This window comes from Nelumbo nucifera, chromosome 7 (genome assembly GCF_055504915.1).
Source record: "Nelumbo nucifera cultivar China Antique chromosome 7, China Antique-T2T, whole genome shotgun sequence".
In the NCBI taxonomy this organism is placed as follows: Eukaryota; Viridiplantae; Streptophyta; class Magnoliopsida; order Proteales; family Nelumbonaceae; genus Nelumbo; species Nelumbo nucifera.
Window position 1 is genome coordinate 5,385,624 of NC_142655.1, and position 24,921 is coordinate 5,410,544.

The 24,921-nt window shown below is 36.1% G+C and overlaps 1 protein-coding gene, 1 long non-coding RNA gene and 1 pseudogene across 2 annotated transcripts; 1 reads left to right on the forward strand and 2 right to left on the reverse strand.

The window, feature by feature from the left end:
• Nucleotides 1-7,042: 7,042 nt before the first annotated feature.
• Nucleotides 7,043-7,688, reverse strand: LOC148790113 (uncharacterized). Its single transcript, XR_016078476.1, has 3 exons — nt 7,550-7,688; nt 7,299-7,411; nt 7,043-7,181 (listed from the first exon to the last, which is right to left on the reverse strand). It is a non-coding gene; the product is annotated as an uncharacterized LOC148790113 (long non-coding RNA).
• Nucleotides 7,689-7,809: 121 nt separating this feature from the next.
• On the reverse strand, nt 7,810-8,740 carry LOC148790114 (putative receptor-like protein kinase At1g80870 pseudogene; annotated as a pseudogene).
• A 923-nt stretch (nt 8,741-9,663) lies between these two features.
• LOC104597433 (uncharacterized) lies at nt 9,664-18,492 on the forward strand. The gene is made up of 12 exons (XM_010258956.3): nt 9,664-10,394; nt 12,061-12,263; nt 12,374-12,571; nt 13,219-13,290; nt 13,803-13,898; nt 14,765-14,844; nt 14,999-15,074; nt 15,986-16,196; nt 16,537-16,733; nt 17,033-17,138; nt 17,295-17,384; nt 17,567-18,492. The coding sequence occupies exons 1-12, from the start codon at nt 9,860-9,862 to the stop codon at nt 18,313-18,315; spliced, it is 2,613 nt and encodes an 870-aa protein (XP_010257258.1). The 5' UTR covers nt 9,664-9,859; the 3' UTR covers nt 18,316-18,492.
• Nucleotides 18,493-24,921: the final 6,429 nt, after the last annotated feature.

The window sequence follows — 24,921 nt, forward strand, 5'->3', positions numbered from 1 at the left end:
AAAATGTAATATATAATACAACCTCGATTAGGCTCACAAGTTTCATTGGGCTTGAGCTCAACTCGAAGTTTGCTTTATATTGAGTTGAATCAAGCTTTTCACAAGCAAAACTTGAAATTGACTTGACTTAAAAGTTTTGATATTCGAGCTCAGCTTGACCCAAGGTCAACAATGAACCGAAATTCATAATACAAATAAAAAATTATAAATTATAAATATAAAAATTATATAAAAAAAGAAAAAACATATTATATATAATATGAGCTCAATTAAGTTTACAAGTTTTATTGGACTTGAACTCAGCTCAATTAACAAATGAGACTATATATTGGTCTTGAGCTCAACCCGAAGATCACTGTATACCGAGTTAAATCAAGTTTTTCATGAACTAAGTCTTGCTCAATTAGCAAATGAGGCTATATATTGAATTTGAGATCTGTTTGAAACTCGCTTTATACCAAGTTGAATTGAGCTTTTGACAAGCTGAGCTCAAATAGCTTGTGAAAAACTTGGTTCATGTTCACTCCTTTTTTGGCTAATGAAACTTGGTCCGATAATTCTCCTACTCCTAAGTGGATTCCATTTCTTAATTTTTTGTTTGCCCAAGAAATTAAGACTTTAACCTATGGATTAGATTGCGGATGACTTATTTCTATTCATATCATATCTTCAATAGCATTAATTTGACAATATAACGTGTAAAACCACACTATCTTGCAATTTATCGTCTAGAGTTAAATTACATGGATCAATCCACATTATGGTACATTCAATTATTTTTATAAACTTTTACAATAAATGACCGAGATTTTTTTATTGTAAAACTTCGTGAAAAATGTATTACAAGATGCATTAAGAAAGTGTGGTTTAAATATGGTGTGATTGCATAGTGGAGACTGAAGATTAATGGAATTAAACACATCACACTTCATTTGATACACAACTAAGCAACCCCCCCCAATTAGTTAATTGGTCATACTTAGGGGCTGTTTAGTTCCACTGCCATTTAAATGAATGTTTTTCATGACATTTTTTCTTGAAAAAAATGAGAATGTGGTTGAAAAACATTTAATTTTTTAGCATTTTTTGACAACCAATGGCCATTAGATGCCATTAGGCGCCATCTATATCTATATATATTAAAACGGAATGTGCCAAATTGGCACTTTCATGCTTTTTGGTTTCTTCTCAAAATCACCTTTAAGACTTTTAACTCTCTTCATTAATTCACCATTAACTTTATTTCATTATCTCTCCTCATTAATTATGTCATTACCTCTCTCCTTAAATTACGCATGCCACTAATTCTCTCTCCTCTCCGTTACTCCATTAAATTGTCCAAAATTCATTAACTTTATCTATACCTATATCTATTTCAATTTAATTGTAATTTTATATACATTAAATTGTAATTATTCATAAAGATTAATTATATTGAAATGAAGATATCTGATGACACATTATTAGGCTAAATAATCTACTTCCATCTAAAAAATAGTTAATTAATCAAGTAATTTGCATTTCAGAATAAATATTACTTCACCCAACAAATAAAATCGGTGTTTTAAAAACCAACTTGGAGGCTAAATAATTTTTGCCTTTAGGTCATAGGCCATAGGTCACAGTTCAATGGTCCAGGTTAGACGAGTCAAATCGTGACACATCATCCATCTATATATGTAGAACACAATGTTTATTTTGCTTTTAATTCTTTATACATATGAGAACCAAAAATTGAAAATTGAGGCTAATAATTGAGGTTTTTCTTTTTTTTTTTATTGTATATGGTGGTGCTGCAAAGATCGCACAAAGTTGTCCAAATAAAAAAGATCATCCTTGATCAAACAACCAAGCACAAAATTAAATCCTCTAAAAATTTCTAATACATTGTATATTGTAACATGTAACTCAATGGCTAGGTAAAAGAGGTGAAATGGTTCAACCACAAAAGTCAAATAGGGCAAGTTATAGGAAACCCATTATTAGAAATAAGGTCAAGTGATGGTTTGAATGTTTTAATTGTTTAAATCAACATCTAGTTGAAAACATTGAACAAAACATCATAAAAAATATCATCCATATATTTTATGTTTGGAAATAATAAAATTAATTAACCATAGTAAATATAACATAGTAAGTTACTTAAATAAAATAAAAAATAATTATTAATTATTGTTATTGATAAAAATATTTTTATTGATATAATAACAATAATTCAATTAATAAGAAGGGATAAAATAAATTTAAAACCAATATCAATTTAAAGTAATGTAGAAGTAGTATAAAACAATCTAACAATTACTAGTATTATAATTAATTTTTAATAATTTAAAACCAACATAAGTTTCCTTGAAAAAATAGGGAAAAATATAAGAACCTCATTGGGTTTTTAACAATCTTATGAAACTCCCCTATGTTTTGACCTTAACAAAAACCTCCCCTGAAAATGCACTCCTTTCATTAGCATTCCAAATAAAAAATAACAATGTAATGCATTAATTTTTAAATACAAAATTTACCCTTAGCTAACTTTAGCCTTTTTACCTTAAGAGTAGGGAGAATTACTATTTAAAAGTTGTAGGTGATGTTTGGCATCGATGATGCTTCCTCCTTGCCAACTATGCAGAAATGTGATTTTTTGGAATTAGAAAAAATGTTGTTTGGTATCATTTATGCCATGTAAGCTAATTTTTGAGAAATTTGCTTTCAGTCTCTTTAATATTGATTTTCAAGGGCCGATTATTTTTTTGTGTTAGAGTTATTATTCAATGCCATGTCATCCTAAAAAAAATGGAATCATCTAGAATTAGGGTTTGCATTTGCCCCCCAAATACGTCCCACGCAATCGGAATTCGATGCGTGTCATGAAACACACGCACTAGGCGAGACGTGTGCGAGGGGAGGTTGACACCGTTTCCAGCATCCCCATTAATGAAACATGCGCGCCTAAAGGGGGATTTCTTCTCCCTTCCTTCTCCATTCACTTCGAACCCTAACCCTGAAACCCTTGGCGTCCCCATTCTTCTCCATCCACCCACTGGTCGAGTTTTGTCGGTCGACGACCATACCGGTAGGAGGTAAGTAGTTTGTAATGTAAGTTTTTCTCATTTCTTTTTTTTTTTGTTTTTTCTCATTCGTTTTCTAATATTCACATATCTAAACCTACCGGAGTGGGAGCCCCCTGACACCGCTTTACAACCCCTTCGGTTACCCACTAGTCGATGCCGACGATCATACCGACAGGAGGTGAGTTTTCTCATTCCTACACTCCAATTTGGTGATCAACGCCAACACAAAAGCACCATCCAATGCCGATATTGCAAGAAATTGGGTCACAAAGAAGTAGATTGTTGGACCAAGCAGAAAGATGAGCAGAAACAAGCCAATTTTATAGAGAAAGTTGAAGAGGAGAGCAAGCTATTCATGGCTCATTCTCCTATTGATAATGCTTCCAATGGAGTTTGGTTTCTGGGCAGTGGATGCTCCAACCATATGTCCGGAACAAAGTCTCTTTTTAAAAAACTTGACGAGTCACAGAAAAGTGAAGTTCGACTTGGAGTCAACAAGCAAATGCAAGTTGAAGGGAAATGTACAATTGCCATCAAAACCTCACAAGGTAATGTCAAACTTCTACATGATGTGTAATATGTTCCTAATTTAACTCATAATTTGTTGAGTGTTGGGCAATTGATAGATGGGGAATACTCTATTTTGTTTGATGATGGTTGTTGTTTTGTTCAAGATAAGAAATCAGGACATATAATAGCTAGCATTCCTATGGCACAAAATAAAATGTTTCCCTTAGAAGTTTCTGAAGTAAGAAATTGTGCCTTGATTGCTAGAGCTAGTGAAGCAAAAATATGGCATTTGCGTTATGGGCATTTAAATGTGAAAGGGCTGAAATTGTTGGCTCAAAAAAATATGGTTGTTGGGTTGCCAAAAATTGATGGTCTTGATTTTTGTGAAGGCTGTGTCTATGGGAAACAAAGTAAAAATTCATTTCCTGTAGACAAGTCATGGAGGGCTTCTGATTGTCTTGAATTGGTACATGATGTGTGTGGACCAATGAGTATTGAATCATTTGGTGGAAGCAAATATTTTTTGTTATTTATTGATGATTACAGCTACATGAGTTGGGTGTATTTCTTGAAATTCAAATCAGAAACTTTTGAAACTTTCAAAAAATTCAAAGCATTAGCAGAGAAGCAAAGTGGGCGTTGTATAAAGGCACTCCGCTCCGATAGGGGTGGTGAATTTACCTCTAATGAATTTAATGTTTTCTGTGAGAAAAATGACATTCATAGGGAGTTGACGGCACCGTATACACCAGAGCAAAATGGTGTGTCTGAGCGAAAGAATCGAACGGTGGTTGAAATGGCAAGAAGCATGAAGAAAGCAAGTGGTGTTCCAAATCAATTCTGGGTAGAAGCAGTGGCAACAACAGTTTATCTTCTCAATATTTCACCTACAAAGGCTGTCATGAACCGGACTCCATATGAAACTTGGAAGGGCAGGAAGCCATGGGTAAGCCACTTAAAAATTTTTGGTTGTATAGCCTATGCCTTGGTTACTTCTCCAACCCGCAACAAACTTGATGAAAAATAAAAAAAAATACATTTTTGTTGGCTATAGTCCTCTATCCAAAGCATATAGGTTGTATAACCCTGTGAGTGGCAAAGTAATTATTAGTAGGGATGTTAAGTTCAATGAAGAAGAAACATGGGCCTGGAACAACGACAATGCAACAACACCACAAGTTACAGAAGATGCTAGTATAACTCTTGTTACAGAACCTCCAGAACCAGCTAGTCCATATGCTGGTAGCAACAACTCAACCATTTACTCATCTCCCCCCAACAACAGTAGTACATCTACTCCAACAAAGCTTGCAATCCTCATCTTCAAGTTCCTCTAGTGAAACACCTCCAAGAAATTCAGATCATTGAGAGATATTTATGCTTCATGTAGCTTTGCTTTGTATGTTTCTGACCCCACTTGTTATGATGAAGCTGCAGAAAGTAAAGTTTGGCAGGATGCAATGAAAGAAGAGATGTTGGCTATTGAAAGAAATGAAACTTGGGAGTTGATCAATCTACCGGAAGGCAAGAATGTTATTGGGCTCAAGTGGGTGTACAGAACAAAGTATTATGCTAACGGTATTATACAGAAACACAAAGCTCGGTTGATGACAAAAGGGTACTCTCAGCAACAAGGTGTTGACTTCGAAGAAACCTTTTCTCCGATTGCTTGCTTTGAAACGGTGAGAACCTTTCTAACCTTGGCTACACAATTAAATCGGATTGTGTACCAGTTTGATGTTAAATTTGCCTTTTTGAATGGATAACTTGATGAAGAGGTGTATGTTTCTCAACTTGAAGGTTTTGTTAGTGGCGATGACAGCAAAGTTTACAGGTTAAAGAAGGTTTTATATGGCCTAAAGCAAGTCCCGCGAGCATGATACAACAAGATAGACTCCTACTTTCAAGAGAATGGATTTGAAAAGAGTAAAAATGAGCCAACGCTTTATGTGAAGAAGCAAGGTAAATCTGATTTTTTGGTGGTGTGTCTTTATGTTGATGACATAATTTATATGGAATCTTGTGAGTCTCTTGTTGAAGAATTTATGTCTTGCATGATGAAAAAATTTGAGATGTCAGATTTGGGTTTGTTGCATTATTTTCTTGGTTTGGAGGTGAACCAAAGTGCAGATGGGATTTTTATTTTCCAAAGGAAATATGCTAATGATTTGTTGAAAATGTTCAATATGTTAAACTGCAAAACAGTTCCAACTCCCATGAATGTGAATGAGACACTCATAGCTAATGATGGCACCGGAATGGCGAGTGCAAAGTATTTCAGAAGTATGGTTGGCGATTTGAATTACTTGTCTCACACAAGGCCTGATATAGCATTCCCTATCAGCGTTGTCTCTAGGTTTATGCATACCCCAACAATGCATCACCTCGGAGCAACAAAGATGATCATTCGTTATGTTGCTGGAACTGTTAATTTTGGAATTTGGTACTCAAAAGAATCAGGTTCATGGAGTTCAAAGAAGCAAGAGATCGTGGCCTTGTCATCATCAAAAGCGGAATATGTTGCTGCAACAACATCAGTTTGTCAAGCAGTTTGGCTAAGGAGATTGTTAACTGATTTTTGCCAAGTTCAAAAAGGTGCAACTCAAGTGTTTTGTGACAACAAGGCAACCATTATTAATAACTTTTGTCTTCTATTAGAATTAGGTATCATTTTTTACCTAAATTATATCTATCCTAGTTTCTATAATCTTTTACCCCAAATAGACAGCCCATTAGGCAATTACAACTAAAATTAGGTGTCCTTTTTTACATGGATTAGAATTTAGAAAGTTTCTTGAAATATAAATATTTCAGCCTTCTTTCTATAAAATAGTTTGACTTTCTATTTTATTGATAACTTTTGTCTTCTCTTCTATTCTCTAACTTGCTCCGCCCCCCTCAAGTCCTCAATTCAAGACATCATATGATTTTTGAACTTGGCTCTCCCAACTCTCCCATCTTCTCAAATAAATTTCCTTCTAGTTCTAGGCTTCTCTATCCTTTTTGTACAGGAGCAAACCAAAACCAACCCAACCTGACTCAAACCAATCAAGTCGATTTTGCCTATCAATAGATTGATTTCGGTTTCCACCTTAGGTAACCCGACCAGGTCGGGTCGGTTGGGAAAACCCCAGTAAACCGACCCGACCCGTGAACAGCCCTAATTTTGAGTTAGTGAGCCATGTTATCCACTTTCTAATTTAGTTGCTTATTTTTAGCTAAAGTTGGTTCAGCTGTAAATCTATATATTTGGACCTCTACTGTTTTTTGATATGAAAAAAATTGAATTCAAGTGGCTTTGTTTTCTGTTATTTTTCCCAACAACCTTCGTTTCAGGAAGCAGTGTTATTTGAGCGAACACCTATCTGTTTCCTTTTCCGCCAGTAAACCAAGAAAAAACCGGCCAAGAACGTTATTAGAAAACGAAATAACGATCGCCTCCCACTCGAACTGAAGGTGGGGAGCAGAGAGAGAAAGATACACAGACAGACAGACAGTGAGACAGACCTTTAACTCAACATTTACAACTGTGCACAAAATGTTGGAAGGTATATGTTAGATGAGCATTTTCAGATCATTATCAAGCTTTGAGAAGGCCTCAACCTACAAAGATTTAGATAGTCAATACAAACTGAAGAAAAAACAAATGATTATTGTACAGCACTAAATTCTCAGATCACAGGAATGAAACAGTGAAAGAGATACAGGAGAAAACAGAACCTGATCGATTTGTCCATGTGGGAGGTAGAAGACCTTCTCACCGACTCGAGGAACAGCGGTGAGGGGGCCCGTGCATGCATGCCACAGGTCCAAGTACAATGGATCCTTCTCTTCTGGGATCAGACAAGAAACAGTATTGAGAAAAAAACTGGGAACCATTTTTCAGTGGATCAAATAAGAACAATGTTATACTCGTCAAAAACATAAAAGCTAGAAAATGGTGATTACTACAAAGTAGAGCAATCCATTACATGAGGCTCAAATGAAACATAGTGGATGACCCAACAGATGACTATATGGGAGTCTGAATTTGACGTTCAGATCATCGAATATTCCGCTAGAAACCAGAAAATCATGCAGCTGGAAATTGAAATCTTAGCTCGAGGAAATGTAATGCAAAATGGAAGCTTTAGACTTCAAAGAAGACAGAAAAACAGCAGCATCTGTAATACAAAGAGATGAACTCTAGTTGAAAATGATTGAGAAGCGGAATCCCAACGAAGCAAAAGAAAAATAAAGCATCGAAATGCAGTGACGCAGGCTCTGTTCATTCAGCAATGAAGAAATATTTGGAGCCTTGAAAATGGGAAAAAGAAACAGAGGAAGGAAGGAAGGAAAGAGAAGACACGCAAAAGTCATAGTCTTTGATGATCACGAAGAAACTGTTGGAGTCTGTGCAGGAACGGAAGTTGGATTCCCAGAAAGCTCTTGGCTTTTCCAGAGTTCTTGGCTTTTCTAGAGCTCCTGACTCCGACCCAATTCCTGACTGAACAATTCGACCCCACCTTCCGTCTTAATCCTCGAAAGCCCGAAATCTGAAATCTTCGCCTGGTAATCTGAACCCAGCAGAACATTGCTCGGCTTTATATCACCATGAATGACCGGAGGATCACACTCCAGATGCAAAAAGGTAAGCGCTCGATCCCAATTCAAGTTGGGCGAGCAGAGCCTTCGCCAAACAGGGATTCCTGCAAGCTCCTGTTGGGCATATACTCATACAAAAGAAACCTCCTCTTCTTCTCAACACAATACCCCAAAAGAGAAACAACAAACGGCGACCGCAGCCCGCAGAGAATCTGCAACTCATTCTGAAACTCCCTCTCCGCCTGCAATGAAGACACATCGAGCTTCTTAACAGCGACGGACTTCCCATCACGGAGAATACCCCGAAACACCGACCCGGACCCACCTTTCCCGATCGAATTAGCCTCACCGAAATCCTTCGTGACCGACTTCAGCTCCCTATAAGAGAACCTCTGCAACTCCAGCGGATCGCTGGAAACGAATGGGCTGGTGCGGGAGAGGTCAACGAGGGAGTACCAGAGATAAAACAGGAACAAGACGAGACCAATAAAGAACAAAACTGAAGCCGAGATGGTAAGAGCCAGACAAAGAAGCATGGAGAATGATAAGTGTCCGTCATGCATTTAAATAGTATGAACACGTGTTATATATCATGCAACATCATTCAAGATACAGTGGAGCTACGGTAAGCTTCCATACATATATATATATAAGATAAGATTCCATAAACTATCTTTCACCTCACCTTTCAATATTGCATTTCAATAAATTGGGCCGTTAACCAGAATTTGAACTTTCCCAAACGGATTCGGTCAGAGTCTCCCGTCTAGCATAAGCTGAATGCCGAAGAAAACGCCTACATGTTTTTTGATGTTTATCCAAATAGACAAATCATGGACTAGATCACTATATGTGATTGTACTCTTTAAAGGCTTTTTTAAAAAAAAATTTGAAGATCAAACAATCAATACTTGAAAAAATAAATTTTCTATTTGAGCTCCAAAGAATCAATTTCGCTTTCGTAGGACGAATTTTGAGGGGGGGGAAAACAGTTCCAATGATCTTCATGGATAAAAAATCCAAACGGCGATCCGACGTTTCGCCGTGCAGTCAGTAACGGAAAAGGATTCCATTGAGTTTGAAAAACACCAGAAAAGCTGACCTAAGTTGTTGGTCAATGGTGACTAGTGGATGACAAGGCCATGCTTCCTTGTTTCTGAAATTTTTTTCTACTTTCGGATAAGAGGTGGCTTTAGCATCCACCGTGAGCAGAACCGTTTCCTCTTTAAAGGAGCGAAAATAGGCGAAAAAGTTCTGGACTCGGTCAAAACGAAGAAAACGACATGGAAATGAGGAATACGTGAATTCTATCTGACGTTCTTAGTCCTTAACCTGTATCAGTCACTCTATAAATCCACCCTCCCTGACTCCAAATTTGTCTCTAACTCGGGTTTCTATGTTAACCTTTCTCTGAGTTCTTTTGCTTTTATTTTACACGACGTCATTCTTAACTTTCACGAGATTGCTTAGTTTAACTTCACTTTCGTGATTCTTAGTTCTTACTTGATTAGATTCTATAAATAGGACACTGAGCAGTTCTTGTTGTAATTGAACAACAAGCTAAGCTTTTGCTTCTTTGTGTCAGTTGAGTTCTAGAGAAAAATGTGTGTTTTTTTGGTGGGTGAGTGATTTTTACATTGTAGGTGCTGAATTTAGTGGAAATTAGGGGTTGTTCTATTGGGTTTCTGGATAAAGAAATGGAGAGCTCGGTGTTCTCTGTGTTTTTCATGCTAATGGCTTCTGGGTTCTTTATTCCTGGTTCTGTTGCTGGGAAGTACTGCACGAACACTCTGAATGAACTCTCGTCCCACACTTTACGGTATGAACTCTTATCGTCGAAGAACGAAACATGGAAAAATGAGGTGTATTCCCACTCCCACTACCATTTGACCCCAACTGATGATTCTGCATGGATGAATCTGCTTCCTCGGAAGATGTTGAGAGCGGAGGAGGAGTTAAGATGGGCGATGATGTATCGGAGAAAGCACACGGCGGAGGGTAAAATTGGCCATAGGGGACGGAATTTCCTCAAGGAATTATCATTGCACGACGTGACATTGGACCCAGATTCAATGCATGGGCAGGCACAGCAGACGAACTTGGAGTACTTGTTGATGTTGGACGTTGATAGATTAGTTTGGAGCTTCAGAAAGACAGCAGGCTTGGCGACACCAGGGACACCCTACGGAGGATGGGAGGCTGCAGACGTAGAGCTTCGGGGTCATTTTGTAGGTTGGTTTAGTCCTTTAGCCTTTCTTACTTTCTGCTTCATTTTCTACAACTGATTGCTTCATGGTTTCTATTGTTTGATGTAGATCTTTTTGAGCCTAATAGATTGTGACAATGGTAGTAGAATGGTGAAGTAAGCTTCCATGATCGTTGATGCATTCATCTAACGTTTTATCACAAACCAGGATGCTTACATTGCCACATGTACCTGCCACCCCCTTTTACTTGTGAATAATTCGAATTCTGGGTGTTACTAATCCTCATCCATCTTTATCGCATTAACCTGCATTTGGCTGCAGAGTGCTCATCTTAGTCCAAGACAAGAACATCTTGACTGTTTTCAACTGCTCATCTTAGTCCAAGATAAAGAAATCAATCCCATTTTCCAAGGGGAGAAGAAAATGCTTATCCCTGGAAATCTTTCCATTGACAAGCCAGGCCATATCCAATTCTAACCTCTAAGTTTCATCGTTTGTCTTGAACATGCCAGCTGTTTTTTCCCCAACAGAGTTCAGTGCAATTGTATAATGAATTTTTCTTAATTCACCGACTACTCTTACTTAAATTGGTTACTCTTGATCTCCAATAAACTCTTTTCTTTTCCCAAAGCAAAAGCCTTGGATTTCCATACTGACGTTTCTGCTCCCATCAATTATGGGTCCACATTGTTTACCATCAATTTATTGTTTTATTATGCTAGCTGGATTTCTTTAAATGTTCTACCCACAATCAGTGGAATTATGATCCTATAAGATAGATTGAAGTACTACTATAACTTCATATGATCATTATTAACAACTGGAATTTCCTTAATTTCTACTCTATTAGCTTTCTTCATCATAGGGGCTGTTTGATAATGGATGAACTGGCCGAACTGATTGACTTATTGTTTTGCTTTTAAGTGGATACAATATTTGAGGGTATAGTAATCAACCAAACTTCAGCTTCGGTCATTAAGAAGCTCATAACCTCCTTAAAAACTTCTTAACTAAAGGAATCAGCCATTTCGGATGTTATCAAATGACTGCAAATGCTTTTCTTAGATGCAAAGGAACTATTCTCATTGCACCTCCAGTATAGTATATCTAACTGTAAGCCTTAACTAGTCTGGCAAAATGGGATGAAGGCGGGGGGGAGGAAAGCATTCAACTTCAATACATAAAAAGGGGAAGGAAAGAGAGTGGCCTAACTAAAATCTTATCTTATTATTATTTGGGTTAGGTATTATAGGCTTTAACTTTAGAGAATCCAAGTCATTTAAACAGGTTTGGAGCAAGCAAATAACCAAACAAAATTGATATGAGTATCAAATGGGTTGTGTATGGTTAAGCAGGGGGGGGGGAGGTGGATTGGGTAGGTTAAGACTTATTTCTAACCTTTTGAAATTTGAAGTGGTGAGGTTTTGAATTGGCTTACTTAGGGGTTCTTTATGACCCCCTTCTTTTTTCTCTTTCATTCTTCTATTGAGTCCTTAAGTAGATTTCCGGAAATCACCTAAAAGCAGAATAGGATATAAAATTGGTTGGACTGGCCTAAACTGTTGCTATTTGAGACTTAGGCATGAGCTTTGACACAGCTATCAACTTAATGGAAAAAATTTTATGCTTCCTTTGTGTTTTTTGAAGGTCATTGTACATGGTGTATATAATTTACTTTCTTAACCTTGAAGGACATTACATGAGTGCTTCAGCGCAAATGTGGGCTAGTACTCACAATGATACTCTCTACAAGAAAATGTCTATGGTGGTTTCTGCACTTGATGCTTGTCAGAAGAAAATGGGCACTGGCTACCTTTCGGCTTTTCCAACTGAGCTATTTGATCGTCTTGAATCTCTGCAACCAGTGTGGGCACCATACTACACCATTCACAAGGTAGAGCCAACTTTGCTTGATGTAATATTATTATTTGAGTTTTTTGTCAATGATTTGGAAGACTTCCATAATTATTTTAAGTTTAGCTTTAGCCTTGTTTGTTTTCATAGATAATGGCGGGCCTTTTGGATCAATATTCACTGGGGGAAAACCATCAAGCTTTACATATGGTGGTTTGGATGGCTGAGTATTTCTATCACCGTGTGCAAAATGTCATATCAAAATACTCTATTGAACAGCACTGGAGGTCAATGAATGATGAAACTGGTGGCATGAATGATGTCCTTTATAAACTGTACAGCATTACGGTAAAACTTATGCATCTTAGTCCTGTGGAAATTGTATCGAGTTTTCACTTTTTCCAACATTACTAGTTTATCAGCTGTGCTGTTTTGACTTAACCATTAACAGGAGAAGAAGGGATTATAATTTACATGAATTAATTAAGTTGGATATTATGTTATTGAAGGTTCGTTGTGTGAAACTTTATCATGTGAAAACTTCATAGATATAATGCTGACATTGAAGTCTCATTTTGATTATTCTCTTGTTTTGTAGACTCCTAACTAGCTTTGTGCCTTTTACATCATATAAGGGAACCACCGGACAGCTGGATTCTTCCACCTATAGATTTAATAGGATTTATCATCAAGTAAAAAGTTATAAGATTGCATAGTCACTTTTTCATATTGCAGTAGCTTGCTAGAAAAATAACCTCTACTAGCTTGTACTAGAGACAATTCTATTTAGAGGAAAGTGTATAGTTCAGGAATGTTATGCTGCACCCGAGGTTCTTAAATGACACAATAAGGGAGGTATTGATATTATTGTATTCAGTATTCTTATTGGCTTATTGGTACTGTAGGTTTACTTATCTTTCTGATATTTTCCTTTGTTCCCAATGTCTTGTAGGCTCCAGGGTTTGAATGTAACTTTTTATTTGTAATATCTGCAGGGAGATCAGAAGCATTTAGTATTAGCTCACCTTTTTGACAAACCATGCTTTCTAGGTCTGCTTGCAGTAGAGGTAATTATTTGATCATTAACCATATTTTCTTGGTGTTACAGACTTGCCATATAATCTGTTCATGAGGAACACATAAAGGAAAACTATAATTGTTGCCTTTCTTGTTTCCTGTTGTTATTTTATCCTTTTTAGCAAATAGGAAGGGCTATCCTGTACCAATGTTTTTTTCCCACTTAAAATGATGTCAACAATGCAGCATTTTTAGTCTTTTAAGTAACTAAATTTCGTGGTATGTGACATTCACCCCCCCCCGGGGCCAAAAACAAAACACGAAACAAAAAAAGAAACCAAAAAAACTGATCCTAATGACAGGAAAGGCAAATAAATAAATCAATTTAAAAAGATAAACATGCAATATATTTTTTCAATATATAATCGTGTTTATTAGGATTTTTTCTTCAATATAACCACTTCCAGTCCAGGAGCTGTCTGCCCTGTTTTTATTTACTGTGCCATCAATGTTTTTCTTCTTAATTTTGTTACCTTATGAAACTCTGCATTGCTTCTTGTAGGTTGATAGCATTTCTGGTTTTCATGCCAATACACATATTCCAGTTGTTATTGGATCTCAGATGCGATACGAAGTGACTGGCGATCCACTTTATAAGGTACATGACCTTAGAGTAGTTTACATATTATCTTTTTGTTGTCTAAATGTTTTTTGAATACCTCTTTCGTTGTCATACAGGTTCCATTTTGCTAGTTCTCTTTCAATCCACAACAGAACATGATTTGGGCTACATTGGCATTCCTTATAATAAGGATTTATCTCCTTTTTGCAATTAAAAACTCAGTGTTATGGAGCATTTTAACTGCAAAAAGGAGACAAGTCCATAAAATAAGGAATGCCAAATGCAGCCTTAGTTGGTAGTTCTAAGACCATGCTATAGAAACATTTGTTGATCTTGCATGTGAAATTTCTTATTTCGTTCAGTAAGTCTTGCAGTTCAGAGAATGCTGGACGTCTCTAGAGTGATGTCAAGCGGTTAGAGGCCTCTCTGGCAACCAAAAGACAAATATACACTAAATCCTTCCTTAGCTGCTGGATACAGACCATATAATCAGCATTAGTCTGTTATTTGTTACCATGTACTTAAGGCTGTTATATGGTAGCTATCAATTCACATATTCCTCACTGCTATCCTTGGTTCCATCATTACTATGGTATTGCCATTCATTTAACTACTTTTAATATCATTAACTTCGGTAATACAGACCTATTTACTTGTTTTAGCTTTCCTAACTCGTCTTTTCATATGAGAAGCATGTGAGCTTCCATGAGGTTTTTCTCATTCCTTCTGGTACTGGGACTTAACTGCATCTTCTTTAGTCATTTTCAACTTATGACTGTATTTTTTCCCCAAAAGTTAGAATCTGATGGAAGTTCCTTTTTTCTTTTTCAACCTTTTAGTTTCGTGGCCATTTTTTGTTATGGCATTTGAATTTTTATGTTCTATGTAATTTGTTGTGACAGGCAATAGGTACATTTTTTATGGAAATTGTGAATTCTTCTCATGCTTACGCAACAGGGGGGACATCTGCTAGTGAATTCTGGTTGGCACACTTAAGCACAAATTCCTTCATTAAACAATTTTCCCTGCCACCTGCACTACTATTAAGTTCTCTGATGGAAATTGAGTGGCAACCATTAGTTGTAACATTTAGATGTGCTTTCAATTTAATGAATCATTCCCACTACTACGTGCAGGAGAGACCCAAAACGGTTAGCAACCACTTTAGGCAAAGAAAATGAAGAGACCTGCACGACCTACAACATGCTTAAGGTGTGCTAATTCATTTTATTTTAATTTTTCTGATTGAAAGCATAATATATATTTGATCTATTTTGCATAAGCGTAAACAATGTGATATTACCAGACATACATTGAACTCAGAGCATGAAAGTCAGGATGTCGTGTTCACCTCGCAGTTTCTTGGTATGAGCCATTGGGATATTAAGAAATGCCAGAGGTCTAAAGAGTATAGGTTGCATGGTGGATTACCTCTTGTCTTCATTATACTAACTCTGTTAAATGAAACATATGAATTCACGTTATCTTTCTATTTTCTTTCCCACATGCAAAATTCTTTTGGTCATTGTAACTTGCATCTTATTCTTTTGAGCTAACTGGCATCCTTTTGAGACTTCTTATTCTTTTAGGGTTTCCTAACTTGCATCTGGCCACTAGTTTCCGATAGTGCAGACACTGATCTTTCCTGCAGATGACTACACTGAGACAACTTTCCTTTCTGTTACCTATTGGGGATACATCTAAGGTTTCCCCAGATGCATTCATCTCTAACTTTATTCTTCCTAATTTTGCCACTTGTTCTTTTCAACATCGTCAATATAGGTTATGCTCATTATATTACATTATTTCTTGATAACCCAACAGTCTGTCCTATAAGCCAGGGCTGGCTTATAAGCACCCTGTGACAATGTTACTTTGGTCTGATCAGTTTGCTTTGATGTTGCAACATCGAAAAACATGCATCCACAGTTCCACACAGCATGTGAAACTTCCTCTTGAATCCTCTACAATTTAATAGTCGAATCAAGAGAACTGCATTGGTTGCTTCAGGGTGCCTCTATTCTGTCTTCAATCTTGACTTATATTGTAACATTTACATTTATCTCTCCATGGTCTCATTAACTTATGTATAAAAGTAAGCACATTTCTGCTTCTTTGTGTAGATTTCTCGCAACCTGTTTAGATGGACAAAGGAAATGGCATATGCAGATTATTATGAAAGGGCTTTGACAAATGGTGTGCTTAGCATCCAGAGAGGAAGGGAGCCTGGAGTGATGATCTACATGCTACCTCAGGAACCTGGGGCTTCCAAAGCCCGAACTTATCATGGTTGGGGAACAAAGTTTGACACTTTTTGGTGTTGTTATGGGACAGGTTCATAATCTGCATCCTACATGCTTTTGTTTTCATTAAAGCTCGTTGTTGAAGATTCCCTGTAGATTGCCTAAGTTTCAGATCTGATGCTCCACCTACTCCACACAGGGTCAGAGATGGTGCACTTTGCTTTCTAGGGAACTAAATGATTTTGGATCCCTTGGACTAAACTTTTAGGACATTACATATTATTAAATAGAAGGAAGGAATTCCAATGTCCATTTCGCCTTCTCAGTTTTGACAGAGGAAGTTTGAGTAGATTGCTATCACTACACCTTACCTGCTGATATGTAAGTGGACTTCAAGGGTTACTGATGCTACTTTGCCCTTTATTCTCCAGGAACCGAGTCATTCTCAAAGTTGGGAGATTCCATATACTTTGAGGAGGAGGGGAAAACTGCAGTATTATATGTCATCCAATTCATATCAAGCTCTCTTGATTGGAAATCTGGACAAATTGTGCTAAATCAAAAAGTAGAACCTGTTGTTTCGTGGGATCCTTACCTTCGAGTGACATTTGCAGTTTCTAAAAAAGGGGTCAGTAAGAGAAATTATTTGTGTTCAACTATGAAGAACTCCAATGGAATTTGATGTAGTTTTCTCCTTTTATTCCTTTTAATTATTGCAATTGAGATTTGAGACGCTATTGGGTTAACTGTTCTTACAAAGAACACCAAGGGAACTTAATATTTTTCTTCACATTCTTTCTTCTGTAATTTAGCTGTTATTCTTCTTTATTGGTTCTGCCTCTCTCTCTCTCTCTGCACAAGTATTCCAGTATTTAGTTGGCTTATGCAATCATTAACTGAGTTTCGTTTTGCATCTTTTTCATGTAGGGGCCAGACCTATCCTCAATCTTAAATTTGCGGATCCCACTTTGGACGTATTTGGACGGTGCCAAGGCAACATTAAATGCACAGGATTTGCCTCTACCAGTACCAGGCAGGGACTATCTTTTCTTTCCTTTTCTCTCATAATACATTGCATTCATTTTCCTATTTAATCCTTGATATGTTAATTCTGATATTTTATTTGGATCTCATTATCATATTAGAAAAGCAATGTTTTAATCATCTAATGTTCCACAACCACAAGCAGGTAATTTTCTGTCAGTTAATAGGAAATGGAGTGATGGTGATAAATTGACTCTGCAACTTCCCATTGGCTTAAGAACAGAGGCCATAAAAGGTAGCACACTGTAGACTCTTTATGTCCATATTTCCTTCTTTACTAGTGTATCTATCATACTTTCTTGCTGTACATTTATATTAACCACTATTTTCATTTATCTAGATGCAAGGCTAGGAGAAGATGAAGGTGCATGTTCTGTATTTGAATACAACTGACATTCCTTTTTCTATGAAATTCAGATGACCGACCTGAGTATGCTTCTATTCAGGCAATCCTTTTTGGCCCCTACCTTCTAGCTGGCCTTACCCATGGGGACTGGGACATCAAAACAGGAACAGAAAGTTCTCTCTCCGACTGGATAACTGCAATTCCAGCCACATACAATTCCCAGCTGATCTCTCTTTCCCAGGAAGCCAATGATACCACCTTTGTCTTCACAAATTCCAATCATTCAATTACAATGGGGAATTTGCCAGAGTCTGGCACGGATTCTGCTGTTCATGCCACCTTCAGACTTGTACCCAAAGACATGAATTCCTCTGATTTCTCATCACCAATGGATGCTGTTGGCAAGTCAGTCATGCTAGAACCATTTGATCTCCCAGGAATGGTGGTGGTGCACCAAGGACCAAATAACAAACTTGGTGTGGCAAATGATGACAATGACTGGGGGTCATCTGTGTTCCGGGTGGTTGCAGGATTAGATGGGAAGACCAACACCATTTCGTTGGAATCAGAAAGCCACAAGGGGTGTTTCTTGTATGGTGGAGTGAACTATAATGCCAGTACAAGCATTAAACTTATCTGCCAGTCAGAGTCTACCGATGTTGGATTCAAGCAAGCAGCAAGCTTTATATCGAAAAGAGGCATGGCTGAGTATCATCCCATCAGCTTTATGGCAAAGGGGGAAAGGAGAAATTTCTTGCTGACACCATTGGTGAGCTTAAGAGATGAATCTTATACTGTTTATTTCAACATTCATGCTTGAACTAGGCAAGGGTTTTGTTTATTTCTTGTATATACTCAGTGGTATGCATAGCACTAGGAGCTTAGGAAGCCTTGATCTTGAAACTCCTATAATGTTTTGTTTTTATCATTAACAGAATCAACAAAGCTTTGTCAATCCTAAATAAAACAAATAACAAAGCAAAATTATCTAAGCCCATAGACGAGCTTAATGCAATACCTTTCCAAATGCAAAGGCTAAACAATTTACTCGGGAATAAAATCTCACAACGGATTGATGGATATCATTGCTCACCAACGGATGGCTCAGTTGGTAGGTAGGATCTTTGACTCGTTGTAACAGAGACCTGAGATCAAATGCTGCTGTTAAAAAACTCAGCACTTGCAGACGTGCATTAGGAACATCTCTCGTGAATGATAAAAACATACAACTACAAATGCTATCAATGTGCGGCTGTAAGGCTGCGAGGATCAATCCTGAGAGGTGGAAATCCGAATTCCAATAAATTACAAGAGAAAAAAGAAAGATCTTCATATATCATTACTATATAATCTTTATTTTTTGGGATTTTATGTTATATAATCAGTAGGTTTGAACCTTGGCAGGGTGTATCGATATATTGAACCTTGGCAATGAAAAACAATAATAGAATAGTGACAAAATAAAATGCAAATAATATTCAGTGGTGCATTTGAGACTTCTACTCTTTCCCTTTTATAGGTAATTGCCACAACGTCTCTCCTATGGAAAAGGACATAAGATCCGTTACTAAGAATAAACTTCACCAACATTAATCTTGTTCTAACCCTTTGGATTGAGACAAGTGTCTCAATCATGGTTTTAAACCACATGAACACTCAGCCCATTTTAAGCCAAACATTCTCTTGCTGACTTAGTCAAAGGCTGAAATGGATCCAACTTAGACCCAACAACCACCTTGTGAACAAGTCAAAAACAGTTTATAGAAAACAAATTTATTTTTACTAGAAAATAAATAATAACATATAATAAAAACTGTAATTGGTGTGCGTTGTAGTGTGTTCACAGGGATGATATTATTAAGCTACTCCATCAACGTGTGGCTTTTCACATGGCCAATGGATTCTCCTATACGTTGAGGATTCCAAATTGAGGGCCTATGACCACCCATTCCAACATCTCCCACTTGGCCAGTTAGGCCCGAGATGTTTGGTTGCTTCTCAATCCCATTGACACCACGTGCCTTTTAAAATCACTAACTCCAATGTGCTTTGTCAATGGATCAACAACCATCTCATTTGTCGGCCCATGCTCTACCAGGATCTCATTCCATTGGTAGATATTATGGAGATACCGGTATTGCAAGTCAATGTGCTTTCCTTTTGGACCAATTTCTCCATTCTTTATCGTCTTGATGGCCGCTTCATTATCATTGAACATTCCGATAGCTCCTTCAGTTGCACCTGGTATTTTTAATTTTTCCAAGAATATTTTTATCCAAATTCCTTCCAATGTTGTTGTGCTGCAAGATATGAACTTAGCTTCTATAATATATTTGGCTACACAACCTTGCTTTTTGCTTGCCCAAGAAATGGCTCCTCCTCCTAGAAGGAAGATTTTCTATCATTCGAGTCTCCTGCAAAATCAGCATCATAGTAACCCATCAATTCTAATTGATTACAAGAGTATGTTAGTCTATAATCCTTGGTTTGTTGTAAATATCTTAAAATTCTTTAAATGGCTGACCAATGTGCAGTTCTTAGATTACTTTGGAATCTACTAACAAGACTAACAACATAAAACAAATCAGGTCTTGAGGAACATTATTCATATAACTTACTTCTCTTTCATTTCTAGGTGACATGTCCTTAGACATTTTAGTTCCTTTGTAATAGAGTATCGATTCCATTACAATTTGTCATGTTAAACATTTTAAGTAGCGTCTGTAAATAATTTTCTTGTGAAAGAGATAATGTTTTATATTTCATATTTTTATTCCAAGTACATAGCTAACATCTTCCATGTCTTTCATTTCAAAATTAATACTCAACCAATGTTTTGTTTCATTTATCATAGATATATTATTACTAGCTATTAGAATATCATCAACATATAAGGAGAGTATAATAAATGAACTCCCACTATTCATAGAGTAAACATAGTGATCGAATGGATTTGGGATAAACCCAAGTTTTGTGATGGAATTATGAAATGTATAATACCACATCCCAGACGATTGCTTTAGTCTATATAGAGGATTGTTCAATTTATATACTTTGTTTTCCTGCCCTTCTCTTATGTATCCTTCTATGAGTGTCATGTAAATTTCTTCATTTAGCTTTCCATTTAAGACAGCGGTTTTTACATCCATCTAACATAATTCTAGATCAAAATGTGCAACTAAGGACATTAAAATTCGAATGGAAGTAAACCTTGCTACTGGTGGGTAAGTTTCTTCATAATCTATACCTTCAACTTGTGTATATCCCTTTGCTACAAGCCTAGTCTTGTATTTTTCTATAGAACCATCTGCTTTTAATTTCTTTTTGAAGATCCATTTGCTTCCAATTGGTCTTCTATTACTAGACAAATCTACCAATTCCCACACTTGATTTTTATTTATTGAATTTAGTTCTTCATTTATGGCTTCTTTCCATTTTTCTTTATCGGGTGCATCCATAGCCTCCGAATAGCTTATTGGATCATCTAATGGTTCTTCATTTAAAAAGGTATAATAATCTTTCAATTTGGAAGAGGGAAACCTTTCTCTTTGATTTTTTCCTAATGTATCATTCTTAGGTGATTTATTTGTTGTATATGTTTCTTTTTGTACGTCTTCCTTTTCTATTTCAAATAATTGAGTCAAGACACTATCGTTTTCATCTTTTATTTGGTTCTCTAAGAACACAACATCCCAACTTTTTATGAATTCAATAGATCCATCAGATTTATGATTTATGAATTTGTAACCTTTGTTGTTTTCTGAATATCCTATAAAAGTGTATCTTATGCTTTTGTTATCTAGTTTGTTTCTTAGTTGACTAGGAATTCTAACATAGGCACTAGAACTCCAAATTTTATTATTATATGGGTCTGGTTTTCTATCAGTCCAAATTTCATGATGTGTCAATTTACTCACTTTAGTTGGTATTTTGTTAAGAATATAAATTGTTGTAGTTAATGCTTCACCCCATAAAAGTGTTCCTAGATTGGAGTGTGACAACATTGACCTTACCATGTCAAGTAGAGTTTTATTCTTACGTTCGACAACTCCATTTTGTTGTGGAGTATAACTCATGGTTAATTGATGTTTTGTTCCATTTTGTATACAAAAATCATTAAATAGATTAGATATATACTCACCACCTCTATCACTTCTTAATATCTTCATTTTTCTTTTTAATTAGTTTTTTACTTCTAACTTGTATTCTTTAAATTTTTCTAATGCCTCAGATGTTCTTTTAATCAAATAAACATATCCAAATTTAAAGCTATCATCAATAAAGGTCACAAAGTATTTCATTCCCTTGTGTGTCTTGACATTTAGTGGACCACAAACATCTAACTGCACAATATCTAACAATTCTTCTTATTTTCTTCCTTTACTAAATGATAATCTAGATAATTTTTCCACCAAGACATGGTTTACAGTATTTAAAGTTAATTTCCATCTTAGGTATTAAGCCACTTGAATACTTCCTCATCATTTTGTCTTTATTAATATGACAAAGTCTCATGTGGCATATATAGACATTTTCATCCACATTATACACACAATCAAAATAAGCAGAAGAGACATTCACTTTATTAATAGATAAATGATACAAACCATCAGATTTAGTTCCAAACAATAGAACTCTCCCATATTTTTCAATTGACACTTTTCCTCCTCTAAAACGAACCTTAAAACCCTTTTCATCCAAGAGGGGTACAGACAAAAGATTCTACCTAACACTAGGCACATACATTACATCATTTAAGATCATATTTGTATTTTCATTGATGACTATTTTCACTTTCCCAACACCTAGTACATCACAATAGGTATTGTTTCCCATGAAGATCCTATGTTCGTCAGGCTTCATGTCCTTCATTTCCATAAATAGTTCATTGGATTTGCATACATGGCAAGAAGAACCTGAATCGATGCACCAATCAACATAATCAATATCAGTAAGTAATGATTCAGAAACCACACAAATGATATTTTTCTTTGCTGATTTATTATGATTCTTATCTTTATTCTTCTTGTTTTGATAACAATTATATTTGGTATGGCATGTTTTCCCACAAATAAAACATTTGCCTTTAGTTTCTTGAACTTCTTTGAAAAATTAGGTTTATTATGATAATTCTTTCCTTTACCTTTATGGTTCTCAGTTTTTTCAGTAGTTTTGTTAGTTTCATTTGGATTAGTGGCAACTATCAATGATGATGATTATGCCTTTTTGCTCTTTCGTTCAGCTTCCAGGCCTAGCAAGGTTAGTAGGTTTTTCATATTAATGTCTCTTCTAAAAAGATTTAAGGCAACAACCACATTTTCCCAAGAGTCTGGAAGACTATGCAATATAGTAGACACCTGAATTTTTTTGGGGATAGGATTCTCAGTTACTGTTAATTTTTTTGCAATAACATTCATCTTATTAATATAATCTATCACTGAATCTCCATCTTTCATCTTATAAGCATAATATTTTTCTATTAACACTTGAACATAGGATTCAATTACCTTTCCATAAGTTTCCTTAACTGCATCAAATAATTGTTTAGCATTCCTATATTTTTCAAACAAGACTTCAACGTCTGGTTCCATAAAAGTTAACAAGCAAGAATGGGTTGTTTTATTATCTTTTAGGTATTTCTGACAGGCTTTTCTAACAGCCAATGATGCATCATCACCAGGAACAGAGGGAACATCTTGTTCTAATATGTATTCAACATCTTCTTGATCTAGTATAAGTCTGATCCAACGTTTCTAGAGAGGAAAGTTACTGCCGTTAAGTTTTTCGGTTTTGCTTAATTCATTTGCTATTGCAGATCAAATCATTATGACTATGAATAAACAAGGAAGCTACAAGCAAAAATAAAATGAAATTTATAGTGTAATGGCAAGCTGATATGAGCAAGAAGCTATTTTCAGTAAAAAAAAAATGGTGAAATGTAACTATGATTAACAGTTAACTAAGAATCCTAAAAAGAAATCAGCTCTATTAAATTTTGCTCTATAAGAACAATATTAATATTTTACCCAAGATAAAGCAAAGAAATTTGTAGAAGCACAAAATAAATGCTTAGCATACAATAGCACATAATAGGCTTCGGTAAAGATATCAATCATACCAAGCAACAAGAATTCAGGTTATTAATTAAAAAAATTATTAAATACTACCTGAATGTTTTCTCAAAGGGCTGGAACCCTAAATAAAAAAAAGTTTAGAAAATACCCGGATAGATCTTTGTAATAGAGATCTCAAACCTTTGGGCGTTTTGATCACCGTAGCTCCTCAAATCAAAGATAGTGTAAGGAATGAAAGACGAAACCGAAAAATGATTTGGAGATGCTTTTCTGATGCTGCAATTTGGAGATGCGAGAGCTTGAATTTCTAGTGTATTATGCTCTTCGTCGTATTCAAAAATGGCTCACTAATAGATGTTAAAAGGAGAAAAAAAACTTTGTATGCCGGGTGATGAAGTGAAGTAATGACGTAGGTGAAGAAAAACGTTTGGAGAAGAATCAATGTTGAACCTGACTTTTTCTCTCCCTTGGCGTCTGAAAATAGAGAACTGTCCAATCTGCCTTTTTCTTTCTTCTGGCGTCTGAAAAAGAGAATTCTGAACTTCTTGGAGGTTTTGGTAGCCTTCCAATAAAGAGGATATTCAGTCGGTGCATTTGAGACTTCTACTCTTTCCCTTTTATAGGTAATTGTCACAATGTCTCTCCTATGAAAGAGGAAATAAGAGCCGTTACCAATGATAAACTTCACCAACATTAATATTGTTCTACCCGTGTGAACAAATCAAAAACAGTTTATAGAAAATAAATTTATTTTTACTAAAAAATAAATAATAACATATAATAAAAACTGTAATAGGTGTGTGTTGTAGTGTGTTCACAGGGATGATATTATTAAGCTACTCCATCAACATGTGACTTTTCACATGGCTAGTGGATTCTCCTACACATTGAGGATTCCAAATCAAGGGCCTACGGCCACCCGTTCCAACAGGCAAGAACCATTCTTGACCCAACCAGTGTTTTTACGATGTTGTCGATCCAGTCAATAAGATCATTCAGCTTGCAACCTAAATAGTGTTTGGTCATGTGACTGTTTATTTGAAAAAATAGTGCTAGGTCAGCATCACATAGGCATTGGTGGAAACTTCTCTTGTTTTTTAAGATAAAAAATAAATAAATAAATAACGTTTATTAAAATAAATAGCCACACTAATAAACAACCCATCAAATTAACTTAAGATAGGGTTGTTCACAGGTCGGGTTGGGTCGGTTTATTGAGATTTTTCCAACCGATCCGACCTGGTCGGGTTATCTGAAATTGAAATCGAAACCGACCCTGTGTTAAGCAAAACCAACCTGGTCGATTTGAGTCGGGTTGGTTCAGTTTGGGTCGGTTTCGACTCTAAGTTCAA

Excerpts from the sequence above, each read along its gene's own strand:
- LOC104597433 (XM_010258956.3), top strand. The coding sequence starts at position 9,860 with ATGGAGAGCTCGGTGTTCTCTGTGTTTTTCATGCTAATGGCTTCTGGG. Across the intron at positions 13,291-13,802 it reads TAGGTCTGCTTGCAGTAGAG|GTTGATAGCATTTCTGGTTT; the intron begins GTAATTATTTGA and ends TGCTTCTTGTAG. Across the intron at positions 15,075-15,985 it reads CGACCTACAACATGCTTAAG|ATTTCTCGCAACCTGTTTAG; the intron begins GTGTGCTAATTC and ends TTCTTTGTGTAG.